Consider the following 14,056-nt stretch of genomic DNA (forward strand, 5'->3'; position numbering starts at 1 on the left):
TCTTGTAAAGATATGAAAATTAAAATTAACGACCAAAGGAAATATACTGCAAATATAGTTTACATGGAGAACTTATAAAAATAAGTTATTGTTCAAAATAAAAAGTAATAATAGAGATTTCATATTTTCTCGATTTTTGGGGTGTAAATGATGATAGGCAATTGAGTGGCGCACATATGTACTAGGTGAATAGTGTTGAATATGACTGCAGATTCGGAAATAAAACCTTCTAAAGATATAACAGAATTGCGGCCCCTTAACTCATATTTACATATACTATCACATATTTGTGCATATGGAAGAGCAGAAACTAAAGAAAAGAACAACATGTATACCACAATACAGTAAATCACAATGCAACTGGTTATGGTTACGGCGAAAACCAAAATTCAATTAGTCCTATGGTTATGACTGCGGAATTATCGCATGTTATTAGTGAAAGGGTTGAAATATACTCCATTCAAAGGATTCCATAGGAGAATCACTGCTTTGCATATGGTCTTAATTTTGGTTCAAACGGGTTGCGAGAAAGAAAAATGATTTGCATGTTTTAATAAACTCGGCCACTTTGTAGCAGTGAAAAAGCCGAGTAGTAAAATACCATGATTCAATTATTAATTGAATCATGGTAAAATACTATACTATATTTACTTGAAATTCCAATTACAATGTACATACTTAGATTGATTTTAATATTGTGCAAGCAAATTTATTATAATTTCATGTTTTGTTTACTTCATTTTCCATAATTGAAATAGCATTTAAAATGACATTTTCATTTCCTTTCAGCAATGTCTTTGCCTACTGAATTTTTATCTGCTCATGACTATTTTAGAGCTTCGGTTAATTTCCTTCAAACTCATTCCTGGATCTATCATAGTGCTAACACCCGATTCATAAAAGCTGGCGTATTTGAAAAGTTTCCTCCAGATTTCGTGGAATATTTTCTAAAATTGAATAATAGCGATTTAAATAAATTTCCATTTTTACACGAATGTGACGATTTCAATAATGGCATTGACTCTCCAGCCCTACAATCATTTCGTTCAACACTCCGCAAACTCATACCTAAGCAAGCATATGACTACACTGATCACAGTGATCTGGCCCCAAGGCAAGTGCTACTTAAAAGTCAATTGCGAAAGATAAGAGTCAAGAAGCAGCATGAAATCATTCAACTAACTAAAGTTATACTCACGCATTGTTATGATGCGTCCTTGTTGCTCGATTTTGGGGCTGGATTGGGATACCTTAGTGAGTCATTGTGCAGCGTTAATACGAGTTGGTGTGTACTTGGTCTGGAGTCTGATAAGTGTCGTGTAACGGCTGCACGGAAACGTCTGCAACAACAGATGCCAGAAGCCAGCAGACGTGTCATTTATGTGCAACAACTCATTGAAGCGAACTCTAGCAGTGCTATTAAGCAACATATTGCCTGTAGTAGATTCGACGACTCACAGGCGATGCTCGGAAAATGGGCAATTATAGGATTACACGCATGTGCTGACCTCTCTGTGACGGCAATAAACTTATTCCTTGAGTTGGCAGAAGTTAAGTGCTTAGTCATCATGCCATGTTGCTATCATAAGCTACAGCAGACTACCGATGGAAACTTCTTAAACTTTCCACTGAGCAAATCGTTAAAAAAAATTGTTGCAGAGAAAAAAGAGGATATTGAGAGTTACTTAAATCGTCCCTTTCTACGTCTGGCTTGTCAAGAAACCAGTGCGCGTTGGCGTAATAGTTCAGAGGATGAGCACCTGGCGCATGGAAAACAAATGTTCTGGCGCGCTGTAGCCGATGCCATCATTGATGATGAGACCGAAACAATCAGAACTTTAGTAAAAAGTCAATGGCCTGCTGCAGATATATATAAAACAGAAAGTTTTGCCAATTTTTGCCAACACTACGAGCTGAGATCAAAAGCAACGGATGTGCAGCATCTGCCTGGTGCCTTGTGGAATGATAAGCACGACGAGAAATTTAATGAAATCGTAGAAAAGTATTCTGATACAGGTCCCAAATTGGCGGAAGCTTTGACTTGTTTGCAAACAGCGTTACAGGTGAGTGATTTTTGCAATAGTAATATTCATCTACATACATACATACATGCATGCACATTTAAAATCTAAATTATCTCACAGATATCTTTTAATCGCAAAATCTCTTCATATTGGCTTTGTCGAATAAATAATCTGCCTACATATGCATGTATATGTGTATAGTTGTGTTCATATTAAAATCAGTGCGATCTCTAAAGGGGAAAAACACGACCTCCTCCAAAGTAAATTGAATAAAATATTAAATGGTTCCCACTTTTTAAAGGCAAATTTAATTAAAAAAAAGATTTTTTTCTTTGCACTTTCTTCCAATGAAACGAGAAAATTGACAAAAACGCAAAAAATCTTGTTCACAAAAATAGGAGCAAAGAATATTTAGTATAGAAAAGTATCAATTGGAGAAACGTATGATCAAATAATGTTCATTAACAGTCTCTGGTTTAAAGAAGCCAGTTTTTCACTATAAATTAAACAGCAAGAGACTGAATTGCTTAAATATAACAACAGTTGCGTATTATTCGTATGTAATTATGAACAAATAAAGTTAACGGTGCAGGCTAGCTTCAGGTAGCCTTAATAACAACGATATCATAACTTCTAACGAAAATGAAGAACATCAAGAAGATGTTGATGTCACTGAATTAGTGTCAAGCACAAGCCAAAGCGAGTCACAATCATCACAAAAAGCAAAGAAACTAAATCGGTAGAGAACAACTGATGAAGATCGTTTCTTAGAAATAGAGCAAGAAAAGTTAGAAATTATTCAAAATAACCAAAAAATGAAGAATAATAGTGATTACAATTATCTTATCAGATTGCTTCCAGTTATGAAAAATATAACTGAAATGTCCTATTTCGCCCGAAAGTAAGCAACATTGCTCTTGAAATAATGAACCCTAGTAATTCAATTTCAAATATACAAAATACATTTCTTTTAAACAGCACTATTTTTTTTTGGGTAGTCAGAATAAACAATCAAATAAAACATATTTTTTGATTTTTACTTATCTGAAAGTAACAGATAACATCTCTTCAGGCGTAGTGCTAGCGGTTAGATTTCTTTTTATTGCGTCTTCTATCATATATGTATTTGTCAGAATGTATCTGCAGTCATTCTATAATACCGATCGGTCCTCGCTTTCCCTCAGTGATTTTTGTAAATTGCGAATTTCTCCGTTCATAAGTCTATTCTTGAATATTTGCGCCTTAAAAACGATTTTTCCAATAAAAGAAAGTTCACTTCAGTTTTGATAGCTGAGAAGGGCAAACTATTTTGACATTTCTATTCGGTAAGGTGTGGCAAGTCATCATGAATCGTTTAACGTCATACTCAAGCTCTTAAAAACATCCTATATGTACATTTGTTAGGGCATCAAGTGTGCATTTGTAAATACATAGGTATGTACATATACATATATACCTATATTCATATGTAGATAAGAATTGTGTTTTTTATATATATAAATAAAGGTATAACTAAATATACGTCTTATATCAGACTTTATGCACAGCCAAAGTTAATATACGAGTATGTATTTTCATGCAATAAAATAAATAAAGGGTGATCAGATCGGAGGTACTTTTCCCAATAGGGTTTTTTTGACAGATCACGAGTCACTACTGTCAAACTAAATACATAATTTTTTTCAGTATTCATAGACATTTCATCGCGTTGAGCCTCAACAACGTTTACAAATCGTTTATTACGAAAATTGACGCTCTGTGAAAAATTTTCATCGCGCTCTTAGGTCAACTTATGATGTACATAACTGTCCTACCGAACGCACTATTGGGCAAACCATCGGATTGGATGAGACTCGGTGGATTAGACCACGTACAGCCCGAATTGAAGATAATATTATGACTGTAAATTAGAGTTTTGCCGAAGACCCAGAATAATCGATGCCGCACCGATCTCAAAAATTTGGCCTATCTTATGGCATTATTTGGGAGATTTTACGCAAAAATCTTGGCTTGAAAGCGTCTAAAATACAGCTAGTCCAAGATTTGAAGCCAGCCGATCTTCCAAAGAGTCATAATTTCTGTTGTTGAGTTCTTGAAAAACTCGCCGAGGGGACCCGAATTTTGTTCAGCGATGAGGCCCATTTTTGGTTTAATGGCTACGCCAATAATTAAAACTGTCGTACTTGGCCTGGAGAGTAACGCGAAACCATTCAAGAACAGCCATTACATCTATTGAAAACATCACCCCGTTGGACTATTATTTATGTGGGTTTAAATGCTTTGTGCTTACTAAAGTTATTCACGAGATACCGACGGAAGTCCTCCAGCGAGTCATTAAAAATTGGTGTTTACGGAGGACCGAATTATGGGGCAGATGCGGCCAACATTTGAAAGGGATTATCTTTAAAAAATAAATGTCATGAATGGTCCTACACAAAAATAATAAAGATTATCCAATCAATTTGAATTTTCGTTGTTTTATTTCAATTTAAAATCCGATATCTATGAATTGATCACTCTTTAAATATAAGTATATAAAGATAGGAAGTGCCGGTTGGTTAAAAGTGGTACGCCTCGACAAATTAACTGCCTTCAAGTCTTGGAAAAGGCCCATGAAAGGCCCATGAATCTACACACCATCTTTACCGATTTTAAAGCGGCATTCGACAGTATGAAAAGGAGTTGCATTATGTTACAATGTAAAACTAATATGGCTGTGCAATATGACATTGAATAATACCAGCAGCGCCGTCAGAATTGTGAAAAACCTCTCCGAGCTTTTTGATACCAAACAAGGTTTTCATCAGGATGACCCACTGTGACTTCTTTAATCTGATTGTGCGAGCCGCAGATATTAAGTTTAGGCACAGTTTATTATAAGAGCGTAAAATTGCTGGCGTATGCCGAAGATATTGACATTATCGGTCTCAACAACCGCGATGTTAGTTCTGCCTTTTCCAAATTAGATAACGAAGCAAAACGAATGGTTCTGGTGGTAAACAAGGACAAGACTAAGTATCTCCTGTCATGAAACAAACAGTCGCCGCACTCACATATCGGCACCCACGTCACTGTTGATAGTTATGATTTCGAGGTTGTAAGAGACTTCGTTTATTTAGGAACCAGGATTAATACCGATAATAATATCAGCCTTGAAATCCAATGGAAAAGTCTTTTATCATACCCGCCCTATCGTATGGCAGAGAAATTTGGACGATGACAATATCCGATGAGGCGTCCCTTCGAGTGTTTGAGAGAAAGATTGTGCGGAAAATTTTTCAATCTTTGCACCTTGACGATGGCGAATATCGTAGGCGACGGAACAATGAGCTGTATGAGCTTTACAGCGACCTAGACATAGTGCGACAAATAAAGATACAGCGGCTCCGTTAGCTGGGTTACGTCGTCCGAGTGGGTACAAACGCTCATGTCATCGTCCAAGCTTCTGCGCCATAGCATAGGATGAGCATGATGAGATCTGCGGCTCCCACGATCTTTTCTAGCATCAGGTTAAAGAAATTACACGATAGCGATAGCAAACTAAATTTACAATGAACCCGCTTCTTCTGTGAAAGAATTAATTAGGGTCATAATGCTTAGGTAACATAATAGCGTCATATTAGCTAAACTTCGCAACTTCGGGATCGATTTAAATTAAAATTCAAATTAATTTACAAAATAAAATTCTTGGATTAAGTTAAACCACTTGTTGTTGATATCACACTTCACAAGTTCTACTAATAACTTCTATTGGTACCATATATTTATTTATACACATGTGTATATAAAATAAATTTACCTTGCCCATAAAATATATTGTATTATTTGCTTTCAAATTTAATATATTTTTTTAAACCGTTCGCAGTTTGTTCCCATTTAACCAATTAAGTAAAAAAAATACTTTTTGCTACCATTTTTACCAAAAGAAATTTAATTTTTCCACTTTCCTCACCTATCTTAAATGCAACCTTTTGTTAGGGAGTGTCAAAAGTCGAATGTCACAAGTGATTCAAATAATTGAATGATGCTTGTGGCCATAAAATTTACTTCAAGCCATATTTTGAATTTTGAGAAACGTGTTTACTCTACCTGTGACAATTTACATCAGCTTATTATTTCATGTTTTAAGCTTTAAGAAATAAGTTGGGAATTTTGACTTGACAAAATGTTTATTTTAAGTTTTTCTAAAACTTCAGGCCAAGAATTTTTTTTTTTTGTGTTCCGAAAACTAAAAAAACAAGAACATCTGCTACTCGTTTCTTAAACGCAAGTGCTGGCACCTCTTAACATAATTTGAAGATTAATATTTATTTACAAAAATTAAAAAAGCTTAATCCCAATTTATTGGATAATTACTTAATTTTTATTTTCAGAAACTCTGCGAGAATATTGTGCTTTACGATCGTTTGTGTTATATGCAAGAATACGCAGAGGAGCGACCAAATTTAAAACTAAATGTACAAATTCAAAAGATTTTGGATGAGAAGTTATCACCACGCTGCTATGCCTTAATCGCGGAAAAATTATAGCATTAATGACGGCGAAAGTGAAAATAATGGCCGAATGTACCATTGTATGTGTGTTTGTTTGTAAGTTAAAAGCTTAGAGTGTACATTTATTCACATTTTAAGCGAAATTCAAGAGGATGTATAAAAAACATTTATGTGTGTGCTTTTATGTTACGGTGTTTTACTTGTGTGCAAATTAATTTAAGTAGGACGCTTAGAAAACAATGACCGCTTTTTTAACTTTGAAAGTTGTTTATTAAAGTAAAAACCTATCGTATTTTTAAAGACAATAGAAAGTTAAAAGAAAATATAATCAACTGACTCGAATATTTTTTTGCTTATTTTTTTTATTCCCGACTAAAATCAATACCGTGTAGGGTTCTGCGACATTCCTGATTATTCTCTTCTTCTTCTTGCCTGGCGCGAATAACCACTAACGCGATTTTGGCCGAGTTTAACAAAGTGCGCCAGTCGTTTCTTTCTCGTGCTAACCGGCGCCAGTTGGACACACCAAGTGAAGCCAAGTCCTTCTCCACCTGATCTTTCCAACACAAAGGAGGCTTTCCTCTTCCTCTGCTACCACCAGCTGGTACCGGTACCACAGCAAATACTTTCAGAGCCGGAGCGTTTATATCCATTCGGACGAAATGACCCAGTCAACGTAGCCGCTGGATCTTTATTCGCTGCGCTATGTCTATGTCGTCGTAAAGCTCATACAGTTCATCGTTCCATCGCCTGCAATATTCGCCGTGGCCAACGTGCAAAGGTCTAAAAATCTCCATCGGATATTGTCATCGTCCACGTCATACATTAGGACTGGCATGATGAGAGCCTTGTAGAGTGTTAGTTTTGTTCGCCAAGAGAGGACTTTACTACTCAATTGCCTACTTAGTCCAAAGTAGCACTTCTTGGCAAGAGAGAATACGTAGAATACGTTGGATTTCCAGGCTGATATTGTTATCGGTGTTAATGTTGGTTTCTAAATAAACAAAGACTTTTACAACCTCGAAATCATAACTGTCAACAGTGACGTGGGTGCCGATATGTGAGTGCGACGATTGTTTGTTTGATATCCTAGAATACCAACAATTCATAAGGCTTACAAAGAATTCAAAATATTTTTTACATTTTACTACATATTGTTAACAATAAATGTGATTTAAACTCAATTATGATTTAAAAATTAAACCTTCCACCTTTCACCTGCTTCATAAGGTCACCTGTATATGTTTTGAGTATATGTATTTCTATGAGCACAGGAAACTGCACAGGAAATTGCACGAGATGTCTCTATGAAACTTTGCTATTGCATCAATTAATGTTTTACTAGATTTGTGCGTCAACTTCCTAAAAAATGCTGGGAGTACTTTCTGCGTTTAAAGGCCAAGTACTAACATATATGTATGTATTTCCTTTTGGCTGCGATTTTCGCTTAAGTTTTATTATTTTCTGTATAAGCAAAAAAACAATAATTTATTTTGAAAGCACGTCACTCAGCATAAAAGATTTAAGCATACATTAACATTAAATCGCAGAACTATGTTTTTTCTGTATAAACTCAAATAATTGCATTGTCATGTATCTAACTGAAATAAAAACGAGAAGGCAATCAATGAAAATATTTCATTTAATATTTATATATATATTTGTATGCTCTAACTTAACGAAATTACAAAGTTGGTTTAATAGTTAAATAACGTTTTTACACATACATATATCACTCAATTAAAAATTAAATTTCATTTTGTTAATTGATTTTCGCTTTTCTATATTTTTATAATAATAAATATAATTACATATGTACTTTTTATATTATTATTTTTTACAATTCCATGTGGAAAATATAAATATTGTATATATATGCATATATATATGCACACATATACATACATACATATATAACATTTCCTCCTTTTAAATTAAATATCTGTATAAATATACATACTTGTGTAAGCTTGGTCTTTTGGTTATGTTTGTGTATGTAGTGAGAATTAAAATTTATCCAGCCCTTTTTTAAATTTTAATTTCACCTTTCGGTGTAAATATGCTATTTTTTTTGTTAGTTAAATGTTTCTTTATTTTCAAGCGTTTCCTTTTGTAGTTTTTTCCGATTGCCCGCATCATTTTCTTGTATCTCAGCTTTTATTTTCGTTTCACAAGAAGGTGTATTTTTTCTGCTGTAAACTATGAATGTTTTTTTTTACTACTGATATCATGCCTTCTATGAATCTAGTTACCGTTGTTGGTTTTGCGATATTGTTAGTTGAGACTGAAGCTGTTGCTATAAATCGTATCGCTTACTTTCCTTCCTCAATGCTATGCGCAACCGTCAACTGGTTGATGATGTTGTTAATCTCATCACTAAAACAAAAAGTAAATCAAAAATGGAATGAGTTGAAATATGAATAGTTTTGTACTATGATATTGTATTCGGAAATAAGAATTTATAGTTTATAGTTTATGAAGAAATCAATACATTGCGCTTTGAGAATGTAATGATTGATTTACTCACATATTGCGGCATCGATAGTAGTTTCTAAAACCAGTATACACACAGGATATCATGGAAGATGATTGCAATTGGGGTTGTTGTTGCTGTTGCTTCTCTGAGAAATTTTCGTGTTCACTGTATGCTAGTTTGTTATCCCCCATATGTTGCAAAGCAAAACCATCTACATTGTCATCGGCGGTTTGTTTTTCGTAGGGAGAAAAGAGTTTAGCGGCCGAGTTGCCTTCAGCTCGCTTACCATAGCGTGAGCCCAAGAAGAAGCGATCGTTGCGTGGGACTACACTGAGTCGACGGATCTTTGAAGAGCTAAGTCCTATACCGCCGCCGGATCGTCCATATCGGCTGCCCACAAAAAAGGAAGGACGCTTGTGTGGTGTTAGGTGTTCTGTGAAGTAACGAATTAAGGGACATTTACATTTTTTTAACTTCTTAATTACTTATGACAGTGTATCTAAAATAAACAAGTAAGGCAGGCCAATTAGGCCCAGATCGAGATTCATATACCCTCGCACATTATAATAAATTTAATTTAGGCTAACTGTTAATTTTCAGAATCAGACAAACTCATGGTCAATGATAGTTACAGCTTATACGAGGTGTGTTCAAAAAGTATCGCGAATTTTTAATTTTCGCAGGTTACGTATATTCGAATTTCGACTTTTTTGCGACAATATGTTGGGTCGCCGCAAAATTCTTACCAAAACTGCTCAATTTCGACCAAAAGCAGCATCGCACGAACATTGCTAATGAGATGTTGGACTCTGTCCGCGACGACCCCAATTTGCTTCAGAAGGTCATAACTGGTGACGAATCGTGGGTTTATGGTTATGACGTGAAAACCAAAGCTCAATCATCTCAATGGAAGCTGCCGCACGAACCAAGACCGAAAAAAGCTCGCCAAGTTCGGTCGAACGTAAAAGTTTTGCTTACCGTTTTCTTCGATTGTGCGCGACTTTTTGGCCAAAAACAACACACTAATGATGCCACAGCCAGCATATTTGACAAGATAAAGACGGCATCCAAGGAGGAGTTGAACAAGATAAAAAAAGATTATTTTTTGAAGTGCTTCGAAGAATGGAAAAAACGTTGGCACAAGGGCATAACATCTCATGGGGATTACTTTGAAGGGGGCAAAATAGATATTAATGAATAAATAAATAATTAAAACAAAAAAACACAAAAACACAAAATTCGCGATACTGTTTGAACACACCTCGTACTGATGATTATTTTTACTGCATGGCCTAGTAAAAACGTTATTTTATTATTTAAGTATTACCGGAAAACACAAAATTAATAATAATTAAATTTTTTGTTTTATTTATTTTTTTTAAGTATTTTGTTATTATTATTTTTTAGAACTGCGTTATACCTACGAGGTAAACTTTCTATTAGCGCTTCTTATACTCCTAGCCATAGTTCATTGATATTTTTACGTTTTTTTGCTCAATTTAATTGTTTCCTGTAAAATCTTTATTGGGCACGAAAATGATAAGAGGACCTCACTTGAAAAAAAAACATTATTGGGTCCTTTACACAATAGCATTAAATGTGATACTACAGTTCAAAATATGCTGAAAAGAATTAAAGTTCGAAAGACGCCTTCGCGAAAGGCCACAATTCAGCAGGAGAAGACCAAGGTTAAGTAAAGCAAGCGTGACAATTTTAAGTCCTCTCGAGCGATAACCCTGGAGATAACTATAGTTCAAGCCCCGGTAGACAACAAAGACCGTAAAGTACGGCGGGATAACTTGAAAGTTTGGGGATCATTTTCCTAGTATGTAGTTGGACCAATCGGAGAATAAGTAGCAATATGGATAGGTTTGTTTATCTTGATTTTCTCAAAAATCCGATGATGTGAGTCTTGATATTTTTCCACATATGGAGGAACATACAGTTTTATACCGTCTCCGAACGGAAACTGGTATGTCTTTTCCTGTCACTTAATGTTTCGTGATCGGGGTTTCGAAACCGTACACTTCCCGAAACAACCCATTCGGCAACAACGGCCGCTATATTTGACACCATGATAATATAGGGAAAAGATTTGAATTTTCGAAACAGTCAAATATATGTATTTTAAAATATCTCGACGGAAGTGAGACATATGTAAGTACACAATAAGAGGTAAAGAAGCTGAAGAAGAACATCATGGAAAAAAGTGTACATTATCCTGTGTGGTTACCTTTCTTCGTGTGGATTAAATACGGACGAACACCGTTTTTCGCGCGATAAGTTATATATGTACATATAAGTTTTTCTTTTGAAACTATTTGACGGAAAGTACACTTTAGTCAACACGTTATTCTCATAAAAGTTGTTTGCAGATGCATGACCTTATGGATTAAATTAGCGATTTCCTCACATTTTCAGGGATTTAAATTGGTTTTTTATTTATTTCGACTTATATGTATGTAAGTATATAAGAAACCTTAAATATACGAACCGTAGTTATTTTCATCCAGCACATTATATTCTGATTGTTTAGGCTCGTCTCTTCCGCCACTACCAGCGAATACTGGTCCGAATGCGTAATGCGCCAGTACAGTGAATGTGGCCAACAAAATGATACCCTTGTAGCAGGCGGCCGGATGAGACATTTTAATCGTGTTTGCTGTAATGGTGAGAAGCCAAAAGGGGTGAAAGCCAACTACTTAGTTATAGTAGATTCAATCGTAAGCCTCGCCTCCTTGCCGCTGTTATCAAGCACTGTAATCGAAGAATATGACGCAAGATATAGAATGTGTGAATAAAATATAAATAAATGTGCTATTATGTTTTGCGTTTAGATCTTATAGAATAATGCAACACAATAATACAAAATTTAAAGAAGATGTAAATTAAATAACAATAAAGATGAGCGTATTGAAAAATTCAATTGGGCGAAGGATTTTGGTGCGCGAAAAGCAAGACAAACAATTGATAGCCGTAGGTGTTTTTCCTTTGGTTTCACTAGCAAGGTAAAATATATGAAAGTGTAAAGTACTTTCCTCTAGTGGATACACCCGTTAGCTACAAAATTGTAAGTAATGCTATTTCTATGCAATATACTTCTACAATATATATGGGCATTTTCACGGTAACGGACGCGACATTTGTACGCTTTTAAGTGCGTCCAAAACAATGAAGACAAAGTAAAAGTTTATATATATTGATATTGTTTTAAAGGGCTGACGGAGTGCTAGATTTTAATATATACGGGAAAGATCTTTTACAAATAAGTACGTAGTTATAAGCAATTATAAAGTGATACGGACGCGACAAAAAATAGAAGTTTTTTTGAGGCGCATTCAGAAATATACAAAATTCAGCAAATTAAGGATTTTTATATATATACAATATATATGTTAATAAATGCGAACAGATGACTGTTATTCGTAGGTTTATGAAATATGATAATTTTCTCTTCGTTTTTTTTTAATTGAGTATAGAAGAAATACGGACGCGACATAGCGGACGCGACAAAATTTTCCATGAGCTAGGAAACAGAATTTTTGTCATTATAACACTTCAATTTTATTGAAAATAAAAACTCAAGTAATATTACAGTAAAAACGACTTAAAAAATTAAGAAGAAAGTTATTAGTTTTTAGGATGGTCTATTTTAATTATTTTCTTTAATGAATAGGCCGTCCGAGCAACTTCAATACATTTACTGTCGAAATATGAAAACCAATGCATACTTTTAACTCCTTTGATATTTGGAACATTTTGCCATAACTCTGACAGTTGATTAGAAAAACTATCAATTTGTGTTCCAGAGATATACAAAATTTTAACTCCATCAATGTTGTTTTTAGCACATTCATAGAAGCATAAGGCATCACCGATTTGCTTTAACGATTTGCCAGACTTTTCGTTTAACTACGGCACCTATTCCGTCTACAGCACCTTTGCCATGTGAAGTGGCGAAAAAATTCCACTCTAAAATTCCGCAATGAAATTCAGCTGCAAGTCTTGGAATACTAGAAAGAATAAATTTATTTTTGAATTGGGAAGTGCTTCCATCAGAGAAAATATAAATGCTGGTAACTCCTTTGTACTGGTTTTGTAAGATATTGATAATTTTGGAAATAAAGCAGTAAACGTCGAATTTACTGTGAGTCAATCTATCACTGATAACAGCAAAGGACTTGGTTTCACCAAGAACCCAAGCTGTGCACGTAAACACTGTTGATTGGTTATAACTAAAGTGGGCATCTTGAATTTCGTATTGGCATGTCAAGCGATAATTTTCAGCAAAATCAACTTGAATAACAATTTCATTAGCTGCTAAATTTTTCTTTTTAATTTCAAAGTAATTTTGTTGGTGACGTTTAATAAAACAACGCATTTTAAAAGCTGGTAGCTGAATCTCTACATCATGAATTAAGTCGCTTAAAGACCAATAGTTTAAAGTTATGCGATCGTCTACTTTTCTCCACTGTTTCCATTTGATTTGCGTATCAAATTGATTATTAAACTGTATTGGAACTAGATCGTCTTTAATATCGCGTACACAGCTGTCACAAGTATTAGCCATGCACTTTTCATTCATAACCTCGCAGCAAACTGATGTAAGAAATAAATCAGCTTTGGCAGGAATCTGCGGTATAATCTTTGCACAGCCTTCTAGTAAAAAAATAAAATTTGCATGGTACTTACAGATACAATATTGTGTCGTAAATTATTGATTAACTGAATGTACATAAGTTGGCTTAGAACGAATAAAAATAGTTTTGCAGACTTTTTCCTCGGTATATTCGGCTTTGAAGAGTTGATATGCTTCTGTTAAGGTCATAAGAATAAAACGTTTTGAGACTACTTCCCCATTGACTAGCATTGTATCCTTTCTCCCAGGAGCTTGAACGCTGATTCCATCTTGCAAAAAGAATTTTTAATTAATTTTTCACGCATCAGGTTTTTTGATGACTTCGTAGTATTTTCATCCATCGTTTCTGTTGGCCTAAGATATTTATTGCATAAAGATTTGAGGATAGCTATTTTTCTATTCAGGTTTTTAGGTAACGCACGCT

General features: G+C 34.7%; 2 protein-coding genes across 5 annotated transcripts in view; one reads left to right on the plus strand and one right to left on the minus strand.

Annotated features, from left to right (window-relative positions):
- Positions 1 to 295: 295 nt before the first annotated feature.
- On the plus strand, positions 296 to 6,553 carry LOC128868720 (probable methyltransferase-like protein 25). The gene is made up of 3 exons (XM_054111145.1): positions 296 to 344; positions 1,030 to 2,063; positions 6,398 to 6,553. The coding sequence occupies exons 1-3, from the start codon at positions 296 to 298 to the stop codon at positions 6,551 to 6,553; spliced, it is 1,239 nt and encodes a 412-aa protein (XP_053967120.1).
- A 1,614-nt stretch (positions 6,554 to 8,167) lies between these two features.
- The window catches only part of LOC128867712 (uncharacterized), a 52,858-nt gene continuing 46,969 nt past the window's right edge, over positions 8,168 to 14,056 (minus strand). The window contains exons 2-5 of one of the 4 annotated variants that reach the window (XR_008455010.1): positions 11,488 to 11,750; positions 9,045 to 9,426; positions 8,770 to 8,893; positions 8,168 to 8,706 (exon numbers count right to left, since the gene is read on the minus strand). Coding sequence is in view for 1 of the 4 variants with exons in the window: in XM_054109163.1 (XP_053965138.1) it covers positions 8,830 to 8,893; positions 9,045 to 9,426; positions 11,488 to 11,641 (600 nt within the window). In the remaining 3 variants the exon portion in view is untranslated. Of the gene's footprint in view, positions 8,894 to 9,044; positions 9,427 to 11,487; positions 11,751 to 14,056 lie in introns of all 4 variants that reach the window. The other 3 variants (XR_008455009.1, XR_008455008.1, XM_054109163.1) reach the window with 3 other exon arrangements.

This window comes from Anastrepha ludens, chromosome 6 (genome assembly GCF_028408465.1).
Source record: "Anastrepha ludens isolate Willacy chromosome 6, idAnaLude1.1, whole genome shotgun sequence".
Classification (NCBI taxonomy): domain Eukaryota; kingdom Metazoa; phylum Arthropoda; class Insecta; order Diptera; family Tephritidae; genus Anastrepha; species Anastrepha ludens.

Bases quoted from the DNA above. Each gene is read 5' to 3' on its own strand.
- LOC128868720 (XM_054111145.1), top strand. From the start codon at position 296: ATGGAAGAGCAGAAACTAAAGAAAAGAACAACATGTATACCACAATAC. The intron at 345-1,029 runs GTAAATCACAAT...TTGACTCTCCAG, and splicing joins AACATGTATACCACAATACA to CCCTACAATCATTTCGTTCA. The intron at 2,064-6,397 runs GTGAGTGATTTT...TTTTATTTTCAG, and splicing joins GTTTGCAAACAGCGTTACAG to AAACTCTGCGAGAATATTGT.